The sequence below is a fragment of the Prionailurus viverrinus genome, chromosome A2 (genome assembly GCF_022837055.1).
Source record: "Prionailurus viverrinus isolate Anna chromosome A2, UM_Priviv_1.0, whole genome shotgun sequence".
Classification (NCBI taxonomy): domain Eukaryota; kingdom Metazoa; phylum Chordata; class Mammalia; order Carnivora; family Felidae; genus Prionailurus; species Prionailurus viverrinus.
In genome coordinates this window covers 25446230-25460514 of record NC_062562.1, presented here as the reverse complement: position 1 = coordinate 25460514, position 14285 = coordinate 25446230, and the positions used below count along the sequence as shown (strand labels likewise).

Here is a 14285-nt window from a genome sequence, read left to right as displayed (position 1 = left end):
AGAGATCTAGATGATTAAGATACAGATACATATTTTTAAAGTAGGCTCCACGCCCAGTGCAGAGCCCCATGTGGGGCTTGAACTCACCACCCTGAGATCAAGACCTGAGCTGAGATCAAGAGTCGGATGCTCAACCGAGTGAGCCACCCAGGTGTCCCATATGCTTAAGATATTTTAAGATTGGCCAGTCCTGAACTGCAAAATTTTATAAGTTAGCAGTTTTGATATAAACTTGATTGGACAGCCACTCCTCACTGTGTGATTGAAGAACTTGGGGGGGTCTTGTTAAAATACAGATTCTGATCCAGTAGGTCTGGGGGTCTGAGGACAGCCTGAGAGTCTAGAATTTTTTTTTTTTTTTTTTTTTTTTTTTGAGAGAGAGAGAGAGAAAGAGAACAAGAGGCAGGGAGGAGCAAAGAGAGAGGGAGAGAGAGAATCCCATGCAGGCTTCTCGCTTTTAGCACAGAGCCCAACTTGGGACTTGAGCTCATGAACCATGAGATCGTGACCTGAGCAGAAATCAAGAGTTGGACACTTAACTGACTGAGTTACCCAGGTGCCCCCAGGGCAGTTTTCAAAACTTAGACTGCTAAATGGTACCATTTGTCTTTCCTTTTTTCATAAATGTCTTTTTTTTTTTTAAGTTTATTTATTTTGAGAGAGCGAGAGAGGAAGAGAGAGGATCCCAAGCAGGTTCCTTGCTATTAGCACAGAGCCCAATGCAGGGCTTGAACTCACAAACTGAGATCATGACCTGAGCTGAAATCAAGAGTCAGACACTTGATGGACTGAGCCACCCAGGCACCTTGAGATTCTAGGATTTTAATAAATCTCCCAAGCGAGGGACGTCTGGGTGGCTCAGTCAGTTGAGCGTCCGACTTTGGCTCAGGTCATGATCTCACGGTTTGTGGGTTTGAGCCCCGCATCGGGCTTTGTGCTGACAGCTCAGAGCCTGGAGTCTGCTTCAGATTCTGTGTCTCCTTCTCTCTCTGCCCCTCCCCTGCTCTCGCTCTGTCTCTCTGTGTCTCTCTCTCTCCCTCTCAAAAGTAAGTAAATATTAAAAAAAAAAATTAAAAATAAACCAACAAATAAATAAATAAATAGCAATACTGAGGCTGCTGACCCGGGACCACATCTCTGTAACGAGGCACTGAAATTGCACTGCCTAATTTGGTAGTCACTAGCCACATGTGACCATATATTTTTACATTTAAATCAGTTAAATTAAATAAAGTTAAAGATTTGGTTCCTCAGTTACACTAGCAACACTTCAAGTGCTCAATAGCCACATGTGGCCAGTGGCTACCACATTGCACAGGGGAGATGTGAGACATTTCCATTGTTGTAGAACATCCTATTACACTGTTCTGTGCCAGAGCTTACAGACTGGGGAGCGAGGACTGCACCCAAAATTAAGGAATCTTTGATCACCAGATTGCCCCCAGCCCATCAACCCTTCCTCCACAAAATGTCAGCCGACTCCAATTTTCTAAAAAGTCTTAAAAGCAGGAGAAAACAATACATGCCTCTCTTTTCCTAACCAGCACCAGATGTGGGCCTGCAGGCCTCGAGCAAATCTCCGATAAATAATTTACGTATCACTCAGCACCAAGTGACCCAGGAAAAACAGGACAAGCTGACACTCGTCCCTTCTACCGTAGCAGCTGGTTACAAACGCCTGACGGATACACTGCCTGCTGCACACTTACTCAAATATTTATGACCTAATTGTGTTGAGAGGACTCTACAGAAAAGTTTTCTGGAGAAGATTTCTCCAAACCAGGTTTTTGGAAACAGAACCATATACATTACCTGAATCCATTTGCCGCTAAATCCTCAAGAGAGAGATAAACACCTCAGAAGATCTGAAAGAAATCTTCGAGATGCATGAGGGCGGTTCTTTGCCCTCAACAAATGCTGGGTTTATCTCCCTCCATAGGTTTTAGTTAAGTCGGCCACAAAAGGAACTTCTGTTAAGAAGCCTTTAAATGAAACACAAGAAAAACATCTACACCACAGTGACCAGCTAGCACCCTTGGTATGCTCCAGATGAGGCCTCTTCAATCTGTGGACCGTGATTTTTGTTTGGGGGTCAGTCTGGGTTCCCTGATATTTCGAACAACTAGCAATTCCAATTCTCCTCAGGGTAAGGTCAGAATCTGAAATGTAAACCAAATGCACGGAACTAGATCTGATGACATCACCAACCTGAGATACAGGACTGGGTTTTCATTCAGTATTTTTAAGAACCGGGGGTAGCTGAAAGCTAGTTGGAAAGCCCCTTAACCAAAAATCAGGTTTTGGGATTGTGGTGTTATTCCTCAACCAAATTGCTTACTCCTGATGCAGACACCTAGTTATTTTTCAAAGACCCAAAGGAATCTCTAGTGGTTCTTAGTTTGGTTGCCGGCTCTAATGCAACCTTGAATTCAAGAGCCTGTTTAAGACAGTAATCACAGGCCATTGTGCCAGGGTGGGGATTAAGGAGGCCACCGTTAAAACCACAGGTTCTGGAGCCACAGAGACCTCACTCTGCCTCATATTAGCTGGCTCCTGGTAGCCACAACCAATCTATACCTTGGTTTTTCCATCTTTAAAATGGGGTCAAGAGAAACCTACTGACCAGGCTGTTGCAAGGATTTAACAAGGTAATACTGATGAAGTTCTTACACAGTGCCTTGCACACTTATAAATAAATCACCGTAGTAAAATCAATCACAATTGACTTACTTGACAAAAAGGAAGCCAAAAATAGTAGGCAAAACATCAATGGACTGTTAGTCTTGTGTTTGTTCTGTTTGAAAGCCCTCCTTATCGCTTAACCAATTATTAACAGGCCTCCTTTGTTTCTCTTGAATAACTATTTAAAAAACAAACTTGTTCTCAAACGCTGAGGTGTTCGTTGACTGTGGCTCTGTGTTCACTTGCCCCAACTGTCTCCTGTCCTCAGTGTGGGGGCGGGGGCTGACTCTGCCATGGGAAATCTCCCCTATAAGTTGGCAGCATGTGCGGTCAAACCGGGATGGGCCCTTGACTGAGGGGATTGAAGCGGCCTCCGGAGTCCAGGGCTTCACTGGTCGGCCTGTGGCCAATGAGATGGATGCTTCCTTGCGTCTCACCTGAAGGCTCAGAACAGTGAGGCGGCGGGCGTCGTCGGACGGCGCGATGACTGGCACCAGGTAGGGACTTTCAGGGATGTGCTCATCGTTGAACTTGATGGATACCTCGTAGTTACCTGTGGGGACAGGACAGGCCCATCATTTCAGAGATTCTGCGAAGGTGGTTCCAGAGCAGTCTCTTGCTTCTTTGCTAGGACTGAAATGTCTTCCAAGAGATCCTACCCCCCCTCCGTGGCCATGGCTGGTGGGTTGAGGGCAGGTCACCTGGCTGAAGCCGAGCCAATAGGATTCTCTTAGTTGGGCAAGGGCAGAGATTCTTAACCTGGGTCCACAGGCCCTCTCCAATGGCCTGTGTATACAGCTCAGGAGACCCATGAAACTTGAATGGGGAAACAAAAATTTTATCTTTATTTTCACTAACTTCGAGCTAAAATGTAGCATTTCCTTTCTTTAGAAATGTCAACAAGAAACCACGGCACATTAGAAGCACTTGTGACTTTGTCACCAACAAAGATCACAGACATTTTTCATCACTTTACAGTTTTATATACAACTTGACATGTCATTTATACTTACCACTATTTTGAAATTGCGGTAGCTAATAGACCATCACCAAATCCTACGATTTAATGTATTAATGAAGATAACCATCTGCTGCTGTGTTACACATTTCTTGAAGATTTTGATAACTACATTTTAGTATAATTGATTTCCTTTATAATCCAATGTATTTTATTCTATATGTTTTAAAACATTATCCTGAGAACAGTCCCCATAGGTTTTATGCCCAGAGGGATCCATGGCACACAAAAGGCCAAGAGCTGCCGCTCAAGGGAGCTCAGATGCTGAGGCCACTCTTTCAGAGAAGCCACAACAGCTAGTGGCCAAGGATGGGTGGAGAAGGCTGGTCCGTGGAAAGAATGACATGGTTGAATGAAAGCCGGAGGCAGAGAGGTCAACAGAAAAGGACAAGAGAACAAGAATTCCTGCCCCTTGGAGGTCTGACATGATTTCTAGGAGATGCTCCCATGCGCCCATACAGACAAATTCCTCTTTTCATTGAGCTAGCTTGACAGGCTTCTGCTCCTTACAATCTAACCATCCCCCTACAAGGAAAACGTCCTCAGCTGGTCCTTGGTTACATACCAGGCTCCTGGGCAATGTAAGACACACCGCACGATCCATTTTTATGGTCATCGAACGTAATCTCGGCCTTACTGGGGCCCTCAACGGCAATGGACAAGCCCCCAGCGCCTGCTTCCCGGGTCCAGATGCTGAACTCAGCTGAGATAAAGAAACACCTGGTTAGTGACTGAGCCCCAGATAGGCCCTCTTGCTCAAACAATGCTGGGTTACATTTGCTGCCTTTTTCTTTAACCCCAAGCAGGGCCCTAAGGGAAGGAATCACTGATGTTTCCCAAGCACCACCCATGAAAACATTAAGTTCATAAGAAACGAGACATCTTTGAACACACCAACTAAGGCAGAAAAAGATGAGAATGTTCCGTTTTTGTCCCTGTAGATCTTCCCGCCAGCAACCACCACTACAATAGGTTTTGTAGAATTCTAGTGTGTTCCACGGAATGTTAGTGTTGAAGGATGCTCTACAAAGAGCTTCGTCAGTCTGCTCCTCACTCCGACGCCCACACACTCAGTCATGATATAGGCTCCAAGGAGTGCCCCCGTGAGAAACTTGTTTAGCTTTGGCTCAGCGAGCCATTCCCAAACATGTTTAGCCACAGAAACCTTGTTTAAAAAAAATTTTTTTTAATGTTTATTTATTTTTGAGAGAGAGAGACAGATAGAGCTTGAGTGGGGGAGGAGCAGAGAGAGAGACACACACAGAGTCCAAAGCAGGATCCAGGCTCTGAGCTGTCAGCACAGAGCCTGACGTGGGGCTCGAACCCACGAACTGTGAGATCATGACCTGAGCCGAAGTCGGATGCTTAACCAACTGAGCCACCCAGGCACCCCTACAGAAGCCTTGTTTTAAAGAATGCCCCTTAACAACCATCGGAATCACATACACTGAGTCTTTCTCTGGAATAGGGTGAAGGGTGCGGGGTGCTAACACCATCAGGCCCCTTGTCTTCTACCCAAGTAAAAAGCCTGCCCGAATGCTCACCTGGGACACCTGCTTCTCCTCTCTCCAGGCCGGGGCCTCCCGCACGGACCTTGTGGGCGCCCCCCTCGCCGAGTGGCCCCACCGTGAACTGGAAAGGGCTGCCGGTCACATGCTGGCCGCGGTACTTGACGCTGACTGTGTGAACACCCATCTCCTGGGGCACAAACCGGACGCAGTGCGAGTTCTTCCCCATGGACACAATCTCTGCCTCGGTCACGCGGCCAGAGGGGCTGGTGACATGGGCCGACATGTCACTGCTGTCAATTTCTGAAAGGGGGCAGGAGTTTGGGGAGGTAGAGAGAGCAGGGTTAGGGTGAAGGACCAACACAGAGCAGGACATGCAGGACAGGCAGCAGAGGTTGGCAAGGCGGGTGCAGCCCAGGGGTGTGGGATGCTCAGGCTTTTTCCCATTCAGCCGGGACACCTACCCTCCAGTCTCCCTCAAATCCTGGGAGGCTGTGGCCAGCATGGAGGCAGTAGGGCCCCTCTGGCCACCCAGTGCAGAGAACATTCTAGGGACAGTGACACTTTCTGCCCCACCAAGTACTTTTACAGTCTTCCTGGCTGGAGCTAATTCCACATGGCAGTTTCAAACCAGAGTCTGGGGCTGACAGTTACAGCATGTAAATAAAAACTACAATAGCTCAGATGTTTCTAAGCCAAATGTGGTATGTGGCCATCTAGCATGCTTATAGAGGCTCTTCTCCATAGGTGGGTAAGGGTAGAAAACTCCAGACGCATCACCCCGTACTTTCAAGAAGCTTTGGCATTTCTTTTAGGCAATAAGACAAAAATGCATTTAGAGAAAAAAGGTGAACACCTGTTGGTCACAACGGCAAAGGGAAACCATGCGTGAGCAAAGCTTTGAGCAAATCAAATACCAGAGGCCGTGCTTTCAGAAAGTGACGTCTCAGGTCACCAACATTGGGAAGCAGACCACGTCTGCTGCACCTGACACGTGCTCATGCCATGCCAGTGACTGTGCCTGCACTGACGTGGTGGAGACAGGTACACCGCATGCTGGGTGACCAAGTAATGCCATCACCTAGAGCCACATGAAGCGCGCTCGCCAGCCCTACACGATCTGGGCTGAGCAGCCATGACTTTGAGCCCTGAGGACAGAGAAAGGAAGGGGGGTTGAGGAGAGGGTCACCCCACATGGCCTGGGTCTGGAAGACATCTGGAAGTTGGTGAGCTGTCCTCTGACAACAGGGGACCATTTAGATAATGAGAGGAAGAGTGAGTCTCATCCAGAGTCATCTGGTACCAAGTAGCTGATCACAGCAAATAGGAACTGAGCCAGAGAGTCTTTAGATAGAGTAATCGACCACACTAGTTCCTCGGGAAACAAAGGGAACAAGCAGCTGATTTGCACAACGAGAAATGTAAAGCAAATGAAAACACAGTCCATGTCCCTAGTGACCCAAGAAATGAAGCTGGAAACTGGACCCTTATTTTCCATCAGAATGACCAAAGTGGGAACCAAACAATGTGCCCAGTGCTGGTGGGGGAATGGATAAACGGGTACTGATCCTTTTTCTGGAGGGCAGTCTGCCAAGGTGTAGCAGTTTTTGAAACACATCAGACCAGTAGTCCCACGCTGGGACATCCATCCGACATGAAGGTAGCCTGAGCACACGGTGGAGAACGTTCGTTCTAGAGCGCCGATTGTTGGAACCCAGGGATGGAAAAGAGTGTACTTGGAATAGGACTATATGATGAAGGATGGTGCATCTGGACATGGAATGGAATCTCATGTACTCACTGAAAATATGGAAGTATCTTTTTTGACGTGGACTATGGTGTGTAACAAGGACACAAGTGTGATCTGAAACTGACCCCATGTGTTCATGAGGCTGGAGGCAATCAGGGTTCAGCTCCGGGCCTCAGATGTGAACCTCAACCTCCCCATCCCCCCAGTTGTTGGGGGATGAGGTGACACTTACTTTCCTCGTTTTTGAACATGTGAACTTTTCGCGATCACAAGGCATTAGCTCTTTCTAATAACTGATTCTGTGTGGACACTGCAGCAATGAGGCTTTCCCCATATTCTCATGTGACGACTGTGCCTCTGCCCAGGAAGAACCTGCCACCCGCCAATGACTGCTCAGGAGGCAAGGTAAGTAGACATGGGACAAGTTCGGAAAAAGGGGAAATGCAGTGTAGGAGAAATGGCCCCCTCTCCAGATCACACCATGAGCTTCATGAGTCTTCATGAAGACTCTATAGATATTCCGTGCCACAGGATCTGTCCAACAATATAGTGTGTGCCAGCCTCTGGGCAGAGGACCCTCAGAATCTGCACTCACAGTGACGTCTCTTTATAGAAGGAACCCCAGGCCACATTCAGACAGACTGAAGTGTCTGTTTACACAGTTCACGGCCAAAGGGCTGAATGTGGCCCACCCACCCAGTCTCCACTCTCATTTTAGGGATGGAAGGGAAGAACTAACTTTGGGAGGATGCCATAAGGCCTGACACTTCTGAAATACTTCCAAATATTGGCATCAGCAGGGTCAATTCTCTCACTGACCTGACTCTATTCGACAGAGAGTAAATTCAAATCTAAAAGCTTATTTATCTTCCCCCCATGTGACACAGTAAAGCTATTTTCATTCAGAAGAGCAAAAAGGTGGCAGGTAAGCAGATTTTTTTTCTCAGGTGGGGCTCTGTGAAAACAGTATTAAAAATATAAATAAATACAATACTTACTTACTTAAAAGCAGTCACCCATAGAGGACTTAGTACATTCTAGGTCACACCCGGACGTGGTTTCTAGTGGCGCCTACCGCCCTGACCCCTAAACAACTCATACTCACCTGGGATTTTCAGGTTCAGGTCACAGATGCTTCCGACAGTGGCGACAGACGGGGCCCGACTGGTACGGGTGATGCTCTCCTTGACTCTTCCCTCTCCGCTGATCTTCACGGTAAACGGGCTCCCTGCAAGAACCAAGAAGACCCTTGTGAGCAGCCCAGATAGGCTGAGGCACAGCATTTATAGAAAACCTAGGTGTCGGACGGGGAGGGCAGAGGGGACCAGACTCACCAGGCACGTGCTCATCAGCAAACTTGGTGGAGACGATGTAAACCCCAGGCACAGTGGGGAAGTAGGAGACCTTGCAGGTGCCATCTTCCAGGTCCTCTGTCTGGATGTCCACTTTGCTGGGGCCTTCCACAGCCAAGGATATGCCACCATAACCTGCAACACCGTGGCCCAGAGCTGATGGGACTGCAACTCACTGGGGGTAGGGGGGCTCCATGCATGCAGCAAGGACATCAGGCTCTGGAAATGCGAACCGCTATTTCCAGATGTCAGAAAGACAGTAACGTAGGCAGCCCCAGACAGAGGAGCAGGTTAAAAGCTCTGAGAAATCCTGTAGTGAAAAACCCTGCTGAGCGTGGCTTTGACCATAGAACTCTTTTCTCAATGATATCCATTTAATTTTTAAATTTTTTTTAGAGAGAGAGAGTGAGCAAGCAAGCAAGGGAGAGGGGTGGGTAGCAAGGAGAGAGGAAGCAAGAGAGAGAGAACTTAAACAGGCTCCATGTTCAGAGCCTGACATGGGGGCTCGAGCCCATGACCCTGGGATCATGACCTGAGCTGAAACTAAGCGTCTGATGCTCAACTGGCTCAGCCACCTGCAGCCTCTCAAGGGTATCTATTAATATCCCACAGAGCACCTGTCCCACAGAAGCCACTGGGAAAGCCACTCTGGCCACACGCCTCCAAGAACGGCATGTATTAATCACTGGCTGTAGGCCTGACCATTTGAATTTTTAAACTGCTCCCAAGGTGCCTCAGATGTCCAGCCAGGGAACCATTAAGACAGCAGATCTGAAGGTTAACAACCTGAAGAAACAACAAGGAGCATCAACTCACCAGGACCAGAAAGTCTCTAGCCTCTTCCGTGGGACTGTGACTTTGTCTAGAAGTCACCAATGTGACCATCACTCAAGAAGGCAGAAAATGAAGATACTGTCATGTGGCATAGTTTGGAGAGGGCCAACCAAATTCAAACCATTTTAAAGAGGGAACAGGAAGAGATTCCATATTTCCACGAAAGCATCCCTCAGCTGACACAATCTTGGCCAGCTGGACCAACCTCCTTTGCTTGGGCTGAGTCGAGGAGACCCTGGAAAAGCTGCAGAGAATGGCGGGAGTACACATAATGACAGAGATCTGTGAACTGTTTTGACTCTGGATTCAAATGCCAGAAGCAGATGGGCTGTTAACTCTTAGAAGCCTGTTTCTTCATCTAGAAAATGCATATAATTCCCACTTCACTGAGGCTCATGGGACTTAAATGATAATGCACATATAAGGACCTACATACAGTTAGATGCTAAGAAAGAAAAGGAAGATGGTAGGATGGAAAAACGAAAAGAAGCAAAAAGATCATTCCTGTGAGCTCTGGGCCTTTTCCTGGGAGCATCCCCACATACCCGCATCCCTTGTGTCCACGATGAATTCAGACATTTCGAAAGTCCGGCCCTCTGACAGGCCACGGCCATAGACTTTGGCTCTGCGTGCATCACCGATCTCAGACTGGACCACCATGATGGACACGGGGCTGTTGGCCACGTGGCTGCCGTTCTTCTTGATGCTGACCAGGTGTTCACCCACCTCCCGGGGGATGAAGGAGATGCCTGTACCAGAGCAAAGCTTTGGGTTTGTAAGGTGGGAGAACAGGATGAAGGAGAGGAGGGGAGAGGGAGACACACTCACAAGAAGGGAAGCAGGACTTCCCTCCTGACTCGCCAGCATCCAAGAGCGTGGTCGACATCGCCATGCAGAATCACACTCAGACTGTTATCACGTGTGACCCAGAAGGTTTATCACCTCATAGTCTAATGTGCTACCAGTTGCCCAGGACCGGACTGGGGAATGCCCATCTCCCACCCAGCTCCAGCCAGGAAGGTGGCCTGGGCTCACCGATGTGGTTGTTGGGCAGCCTCTTCAGGAGACAGGGCTCGTCACGGCCAGATGGGGCCTTAATGCTGGCCGTCAGGGTGCTGAGGTCGGTCTCGCTGATGTCAAGCAGGAAGTCGGCGGCAGAGCCCAGCTTTACCTGAGAGCACCGTCTGCTGTCATCTGGGAAACAGCCCCCCCAAATGCGGCTCTTGTTACATGTGGGTCTCCCCAGCTCTCTGGAGCCCTCATTCCACATGCCATTTACAGATGATCAGGTGAGAATTAATTACCCAAAGTTAATTGAAAAGACCTGTCTTGAACAATAAGCAGACCTAACCAACAATGCATGATTGCTAATTATGTCTGGTTAAAGGGAACCGGCAGACACTGGAAATTTGAGTCTTCTCAGACCACTTTTGAAAGGAGTCTTTGCCAGTGGGAGGCACCTGTCACCTGTCTGCCATTGTCTCGGGCATTCCTCAGGTGAGCACTCATCATCTTCTACACAAGACTGCTGACTGCTTAATAGACAGGTCTAAACAACTTAGGGATAAGAACCTCATTTTTCCTATCTCCTTTTTAAATGTTTTTTAAAATATTTTTTTTAATGTTTGTTATATTTATTTTTGAGAGAGAGACAGAGAGAGAGAGAGAGAGCAGGGGAAGGGCAGAGAGAGAGGGAGACACAGGGAGCTCCAGGCTCCGAGCTGTCACCCCAGAGCCCAACGCAGGGCTCGAACCCACAAACCGTGAGATCATGACCTGCGGCGAAGTCGGAAGCTTAACTGACTGAGCCACCCAGGTGCCCCCTCATATCTCCTTTTTAACCCACTGATAGCGTGATATGAACACAGCCAGTACAACAGACATCAGGAGTGTGGGCTTTGAATCAGATAATGTGTATCTGAATCCCAGAATACCCATGTCCGAATTTGGCTAAGCCACTGTTTCTCCAAGCGTCAGTTTTTCCATCTGTAAAATGGAGAGAAAATCTATCTAGTAGTGATGCTGAAGGGCATCTTTGGGTCCATGTAGCCATGTAATAGGTATCTGAATGCCTCTATCTGAGGGCCTGCTATTTGCAGGCTGCAGTCAGACTGGCACAAAAAAAGTGCCCTCCGAATGGCACTGCTTGGTTTTCCTTGGATTACCGGGTAAGGGAGGAATTAGGCCAACCCAACGGTGACTTTACACCCCAATTCCTTCCTAAGGAGTCTGTGTGAAACCTCCATGTAGAGGCCTAGCCTCCTGTTGCTGGTCTGATGGGGAGAGAGACTGTTAGGGCAGCTATACTTCACCATACCTCCAGGAAGCCCCCCGGCAAGCCAGGTGACCTTACCTGTGATCTTGGCCGTGAAGGGGCTGCCAGGGATGTGCTTGTCATTGTACTTGACCAGGATGCTATAGTCACCTGGCAGGGTGGGCAGGTAGGTCACTGTGCATGTCCCATCTTTGTTGTCAATGCAGCTGATTTCGGCCTTTGAAGGTCCCTCGATAGCCAAGTCTAGGCCCCCTGTGGATGGGAGGAAGGAAGGAGAACCTTTAGGGAGACAAAGATTCCTTGTTTCAACAGGGATCACACCTCATCCAGGGCAGTCCCCATGTGAGGAACAACAGACTGACACACGCCACAGGAGCCACAGGCCAGGGGCACATCAGAACAAAGCAGTTCACATGGTAAAATTGTCCACTGGAAAGACACTCCACCATCTGATTTCTTCACTACAAATGACCCCGAAGTTCTCTCTATTCTTAAGGATACTTGGGACGTGAAAGGAATAGCATCCTACACACCAATCATGCATGTGGGAGAGTCACACACACACAGCCCTGTTGGTTGGGCACTGGATGCCATCCTGAAAATCCCTGGGTGGGCGCCTGGCTGGCTCAGTAGGTGCAGTGTGTGACTCTTGATCTAAGGGGTGTGAGTTTGAGCCCTGCATCAGGTGTTGAGATTACTTAAATATAAAATCTTAAAAAAAAAAAAAAAGAATCACAAATTTAGAAGTCTCCACGATGACAATGGTCATAGGCATAGAGCTTTATCTGGAATGGGCGGTAACACATGTAGTCAGTCCGCTTGATATTTGTACATGTGCAAGATCGAACAAATGCAAAACCATCATTTTCCCAAAACATGCTTAAATTTCAGGCAAGTCACATAAAACAGTTCATATAATCAATCTGATTTCGATCAGAACACAGAGGACTTCAGAAGTTCTGTTTTGGGTAAGACAGAGCAGCTGTACATAAGACATTTATGAAAAACGGGGCGCCTGGGTGGCTCAGTTGGTTAAGCGTCCGACTCTTGATTTTGGCTCAGGTCATGATTTCACAGTTCGTGAGGTTGAGCCCCGTGGTGGGCTCCACACTAACAGCAAGGAGCCTGCTTGGGATTCTCTCTCCACCTCCTCTCTGCCCCTCCCCTGCTCCTTAATGCTCTCTCTCTCTCTCCTCCTAAAAACAAACAAACAAACAAACAAACAAACAAACAAACAAAAGCTACCCTGGAAATGTGTCCACCTAACTCTCCAAATGGATGGCCAGAAGCATAAAACCACATAACCACATAGTACCTTCTCCTGCATCCTCAGTGACGATGGTGAAGGTGGCAGTTTTGTTGGCCACTCCATACACCAGGCCTGGACCGTATGCAGAAACACTCCCACTGTTCGGGTAGTTCACGTAGAACTGGAGTGGGCTCTCTGGGTTTGCAAAGAACACAAAATTGAGGGGGACTCATGGAGGGACAAATGCATACCTTGGACAACCAGTGTCTTAACATTCACCTAATAGCAAGCAAGGCTGGTATCTCCTACACAGAGGCAGAAATTGAAAGGAAACTCCAGGGGCACCTGGGTGGCTCAGTTGGTTAAGCGTCCAACTTTGGCTCAGGTCACGATCTCACAGTTCGTGAGTTTGAGTCCTGTGTCGTGCTCTGTGCTGACAGCTCGGAGCCTGGAGCCTGCTTCAAATTCTGTCTCCCTCTCTCTCGCTCTGTCTCTCAAAGATAAATAAACATTAAAAAAAAAAAAAAAAAAAAAAAGGAGACTCCAGTAGAGTTCACCATGCTAGGACACCCAACAGGTCTACTTGCTGCCGTTCTTTCAATCACTGCACAAGAAAAACAATCCCAAGGTTGCTCCAGTCTAGAGGGGGGCCCAAGCAGGGCAGTGCAGCTCAACTTAACCAATAAGGAGGAAACATCTGGCCATGTGGAAAAATGACCCACTACTAGAGGGAACACACTGGAAAGGTCTTTTGGGAAGGCCATTTACCATGCTTTCAAAATATAAGGCCCCGTGAGGCCCCTAGGAATGTATCCCTAGAAATCTTTCTCCCCACCCTGCTCCCAGTCCTGTACAAGGACTTCATTTCCACAGTGCCCAGATCCAAATTAGGAAAAGGCTGCAGTGTCCCAACAATAGGGGGTCAGTTAAATAAACATTGGTCTACTTGTGCAGTTCATTAAAAACAATGAGGAATGGGGCGCCTGGGTGGCTTAGTCAGTTAAGTGTCCAACTCTTGATTTCAGATCAGGTCATGATCCCAGGGTCATGGGATTGAGTCCCATGTTGGGCTCTGTGCTGACAACACAGAGCCTGCTTAGGATTCTCTCTCTCCTTCTCTCTGCCCCTCCCCCATGGATGTGTGTGCATGAGCGGGCTCTCTCTCTCTCACAAAAATAAACATTAAAAAAAAACAAACAATGAGGGAGATCTGTGTATATTATACTTGAGAGATTATCTATAATGTGTTTCATTATAAAGAGGAAAAGGAAGGGCGCCTGGGTGGTTCAGTTGGTTAAGTATCCGACTCTTGATTTCAGCTTAGGTCATGAACCCAGGGTCATGGGATCAAATCTTGTGTAGGGCTTGTGCTGAGTCCCTGCTTCAGATTTTCTCTCTCTCTCTCTGTCTCTCTCTCTCTCTCTCTCTTTCTCCCCCAACCCCGCCTCTGCCTCTATCCCCTGCTCATGCTCTCTCATACTCTCTAAAAATAAAAATAAAAAAGAGAAAAAGGCAAGTTGCTATATAATATTAATGCCATTATCTCATTTCCTTGGAAGAACAAATTTATGTATGCATGTAGGTAGGTACAGAGAGAAACATCTGGAAAGATACACA

The 14285-nt window shown here is 47.8% G+C and overlaps 1 protein-coding gene across 7 annotated transcripts in view; it reads right to left on the bottom strand.

Annotated features, from left to right (window-relative positions):
- The window catches only part of FLNB (filamin B), a 143574-nt gene that overhangs the window by 12530 nt on the left and 116759 nt on the right, over positions 1–14285 (bottom strand). For 6 of the 7 annotated variants that reach the window (XM_047843049.1, XM_047843060.1, XM_047843068.1 and 3 more), the window contains 9 exons: positions 12735–12863; positions 11498–11671; positions 10180–10338; positions 9690–9893; positions 8293–8445; positions 8064–8186; positions 5245–5511; positions 4266–4403; positions 3120–3235 (listed from right to left, as the gene is read on the bottom strand). In XM_047843049.1, coding sequence (XP_047699005.1) covers positions 3120–3235; positions 4266–4403; positions 5245–5511; positions 8064–8186; positions 8293–8445; positions 9690–9893; positions 10180–10338; positions 11498–11671; positions 12735–12863 — 1463 coding nt within the window. The other variant, XM_047843100.1, reaches the window with a different exon arrangement.